This window comes from Pleurodeles waltl, chromosome 7, assembly GCF_031143425.1.
Source record: "Pleurodeles waltl isolate 20211129_DDA chromosome 7, aPleWal1.hap1.20221129, whole genome shotgun sequence".
NCBI lineage: Eukaryota > Metazoa > Chordata > Amphibia > Caudata > Salamandridae > Pleurodeles > Pleurodeles waltl.
The window spans coordinates 1,374,054,348-1,374,058,967 of NC_090446.1; the positions used below are offsets into that span (position 1 = coordinate 1,374,054,348).

At 49.7% G+C, this 4,620-nt stretch overlaps 1 protein-coding gene across 1 annotated transcript; it reads right to left on the bottom strand.

Moving 5' to 3' along the window:
- Nucleotides 1–384: 384 nt before the first annotated feature.
- On the bottom strand, nucleotides 385–4,048 carry LOC138246338 (ferritin heavy chain B-like). The gene is made up of 4 exons (XM_069200850.1): nucleotides 3,790–4,048; nucleotides 2,820–2,966; nucleotides 1,708–1,833; nucleotides 385–734 (listed from the first exon to the last, which is right to left on the bottom strand). The coding sequence occupies exons 1-4, from the start codon at nucleotides 3,889–3,891 to the stop codon at nucleotides 579–581; spliced, it is 531 nt and encodes a 176-aa protein (XP_069056951.1). The 5' UTR covers nucleotides 3,892–4,048; the 3' UTR covers nucleotides 385–578.
- Between the last annotated feature and the right edge of the window lie 572 nt (nucleotides 4,049–4,620).

The window sequence follows — 4,620 nt, forward strand, 5'->3', positions numbered from 1 at the left end:
AACCATGTTGAGGCAGCCCAAATTGATAAAGCTTGTTTCACATTACTGATATTAACCGTGTGTGATGTACTGAAGTGATCACCATAGATAATCTTGCATGGAATGCCCACTAATGTAATCTTCTCTGAGGCGATCACTATTACCACCCTAAAAATATTAGCAGCTCAGTACCATTTCATTGATCATCAGTGGCTCTTATTATAAAAAAAGTTGGACACCTGTTAGAGGTTTATGAATGTCTTGGCAGCCTCTGCCTAGGCAATCTGTAGTAGGTCTAGACTCCGACCCTCTCTCCAGACCTGAAGCACTCATGTGCCTACGAGGACCACCACCATAATGTTTTATCCCTCCCTCCAAATGTATGAATGACGCCATCACAAGGAGTAAAATGCTGAAAACCTTTATTTCTTGAAACGTGCTGACAAGCACAGCCCCTGCAAGGAGTTTGAATACATAAAGAAGAATACCACCACCCCACACACACTTTCTGATGACGTCATAGCAGTGTAAGTGATAGAAGAAGAATGCAGGTGCGGTGGGGGTGGGTGCAGTAGGCTGGTGTTCCCTCCAGGGGGAGCTTAGCTGCTCTCCCCAATGGTGTGCTTGTCGAACAGGTACTCGCCCATGCCATTCTGGGGCACGCCCAGGCGCTTCAGGTTGGTGATGTAATCGCCAAGTTGTTTGATGGCCTTCACCTGCTCCTCCAGGTACTCGGACTCCAGGAAGTCACAGAGCTGTGAAAAGAGGCAGAGACGGGTTAAAATAATGTTTTAAAGACCCCCCCCCCACACACACACACAAACAACCCACGAAAATCAGAAATAAGTAAATAACAAGGCACCTGAGTGACAATCCCCAAAAAACGTAAAAGTGGAAACAGTGCTGCTACAGCAATGTATGAAAGCAATGATTCGGGGGCCAAACAATGATCGTCCACTCACCCTCATTAAAAAGAATATATATTTGTACAACATTGTATTAAAGAAATTGCAAATGTCTCAAGTGCTATAAAAAGAAGAAAGTGAGTTACGAATGGTGTCGGTGGTCACCTGACAAGTACAACCAGATATGGAATTTGCCTCCAGGCTTCTTACTACTCATATCTCAGAGCACCGGCACTGACACACCGCCAGCGCCCCACAGATTCTTGGGGTGCTTGGAAGAGAGCGCTATGTGACCTTGCTGAATGTATTCAGCGTGCAACCCAAGACACACTGGCAACGGCGGCCACAGATGCCCGAGGTGCGGACAGGCCTGTCAGGGGCTTTCTGGGGACCCGGAGCAAAAGCCCCGTAGGCCTAGCTTGTAATCCAAGGAGTACCTCATAGTTACACAAAAATGTTATGGGAGACGAGATAGCTGTGAGCATGAAGGACAGGGTGTATGTATATTTAGTAGAATTAACCCTAAAAAGGGCAGGCATTGGGACCACAAGCCCCAGCAGCCCTGCCCTTGTGACTGTCCTGGAAGAGGTAAAAGTGCTGTTACCCGAGACTGCACCTTCACTTTCCTGAATGATTTCCATTATTTCTTCAGAGCTGCAAAACACTAAGGCTACCCAGGTCTTGAATCCACCTAATCTGTCATTTTCGTAGTAATCAGGTCTCACCAGGGCTCTGAAAAGTGCTGTAAGAAAACTGATGTGTACCCTTGCCCACCAACTGCTCTGGACCAGAGTGAATCAGATCAAGCGCCTCGAATACCTACATGGGGGTCGACTTTATCGGTCGCCAGCTTGTGCAGGTCCAGCAGGGCCTGGTTGACGGTCTTCTCCAGCTGCAGGGCTGCCTGCATGGACTCCAGGGTGTTGCTCCACTCGTCACGGTCCGGTTTCTGTGAAAATTATGAAGAGTAGGTTATAATAGCGTCAAGGCCCCGTCATCTGATGTTACTTCCAGTACAAGTGTTAATTACTGCACGATTCCAGTACCAGAGGTTTTGTTGACCAATTTGAAGTTTCCAAGTTCCGTAGGGGGGGGGCGACAACATGACATCTAGATGTTTACCTTTTCCCGAACTAATTTCTAACACACCCCCTCCTCGCACATTCCTCCATGTTATATAGGGATGGATTTGCAAGATGAAAACCCTGCACAATTTGTACCAGATATGTAATCTGAAATTAAATTGAGCGCAGATTACACAACAAGGCCTAGTGGTTTAGCTCTGACACGGCTTTTAGTTAGTTGCAGTTAGGGGAAGTTGAAGAGTGGCTATTATGGCTGGTGTTAATGTAGTCGCACTGAACGCCTTCATAGCTGCAAAAACTCTGAAACATGGAGGAGTTCAAAATATGTGTGCAGTCTACTCAAGAGCTGTGCGCAATCCCTGTTTGAGATCAAACCGAGATTACCATAGCACTCAGGAAAACTCTGTGTTAAGGTAATTCTGCAGTAACTACCACGCGCACCCGCCTTAACACTCTGCAGCAAGTACCACTGTACCACGCGCTTTGGGCCCCTGCAGCAAGTACCACGCGCACTCCCCCTTGACATCCTTCAGTAAGTACCACGCACACTCGCCAGGACACCCTGCAGCAAGTACCAGGCGCACTCTCCCTTGACATCCTGCAGTAAGCACCACGCGCACTCACCAGGACACCCTGCAGCAAATACCACGCGCACTCGCCTTGACATCCCTTCAAGTACCACGCGCACTTGACACCCTTCAGTAAATACCACGCACACTCCCCTTGACACCCTGCAGCACCACGCGCAATCACCTGAGCATCCTGCTGGAAGTACCACGCGCACTCACCTTGACATCCTTTAAGTACCACGCGCACTTGACACTGTGCAGTAAGTATCACGCGCACTCACCTTGACATCCTGCAACACCACGCGCCCACCGCGCTTGTTCTGGTACTTCATGAACTTCTCGGCGTGTTCGCGCTCCTCGTGGCTCTGCTCCTTGAAGAACTTGGCCACGTGGCTGAGGGCCACATCGTCCCGGTCGAAGTAGTAGGACTGGAGAAAGAAGGTAAGAAACAATGAACAGCAGGGCACAGCACCAAGTGGCAAAACAGTCAGCAGGGGGCAGGCTGAGGGCAGTGTCACCGGGCCTCGCTCCTTGGGGGGCTGCTTACTAGTGTTCTCAGTAGCATTTATCTGCCATTTTTAGGTCTGGCTCTGCAGCGCAAGGCTGAGGAGTCCCCGCCGAGGAATACACAAGGTCAAGCATGAGTAAGTGCACATCTGGGAAAGCACCTTAAAGACATTGGTGGTTTCCACGAATACATTTAATCCTATATCCTCTACCACCATCCCCACATAAATATACTCTAATAGCATGATAACTGTTGCCAGAGTAATCATAGTGTGCCGCGGTGAGTCCCCAGCTATCACTGGGAACCCCGGGGGTTCTCTATGGTCAGCAGGTCTCACCCTCAGACTATTTCTAGGAATGTTTGTAAACTGAGACGACCTTACACACCCTTCTCTTCACCGAGCCAATAAGACACTGTTTAAGTGACTGACGTACATGCGTGGGGGACATCTCCCCAAAAAATGTAACACATTCCAACTATCTGGCCATGGAGTTTGAGCAACTTCTCCATAACACGAACACGAACAAAGCACACGATAGCGGCAAGCCTTGGAGCAAGGGGGAGCACAGCCGAGGCCTTCCTGCTCTGCTCATTTGCCCCACACCCCAACCCCCCTCCGACGGACAGACAGCGCCTGCAGTCACCATGGAAATGTAGATGATGGAGGCGTACAGCTCGGTGTTGGAAGGACAGACAGACCCCAGGATGGAGAGTAAAGACGGACAGACAGCGCCTGTACTCACCATGGACAGGTAGACGTAGGAGGCGTACAGCTCGGTGTTGATCATGCGGTTGATGGCCGCCTCGCACTCCCGGCTGTAGTTCTGGCGCACCTGGGACTCCATGGCGTTGCTGATGGTGAGGTTGTGGACGGTAGTTGTATGTATATGTAGATGGATGGAATAAAGTTTTCAGGAGAGCGCTGGACTCGGAGCCACGTTCCGTTCAAACACTGTTGAAGCAAGAACACAACTCAGAGCTGGGTCTGAGACGGCAACGCGCAACTTCTGGATTTATACTTCGGGGGGCGGGGAAGGAGGAGAGGGACAGCTCTTTCCACCAGTAGGAAGAGGCGCTCTGTCAGCACGTCGTCTGCCTCATAATGACTAAGCACTTTTCTTGCACGTAGTCCTTGTGTTTACACTCGGTGGGAATGATCACGTGCCAGCCCGCACCTCCCTTCTCACCCTCTCCCCTTCTTTCCATGCAGGGTGTGACCTGACTCGTGTTTCTCGATTTTCCGCCTGTAAAACTGGTTCAGTCTGGCCAGCACTAGTGCTCACATTGTGTATATTATTTCACGAAGCAATACTGGAAACAACAATAATTGTTCATACTATTCTGTTGTGAAGGAAAAGTCCTCTGCATGGTGATGCTTGTGTACCCTTGTCCTGAGTGCCCAACTGTATTATTGTCTGGAGAGTGCTGATTCTTTGTCATAGGCGAATACGGATCATGCGTATGAGTCATGACATAAGGCCGTCTCACAGATTGTAGTCTTGGACTGGGAGAAGGGCCCAAAGAGCTACCCTCATAGTGGTGGAAGGCTACTGCTTTCACCAGGAGTTAAACAG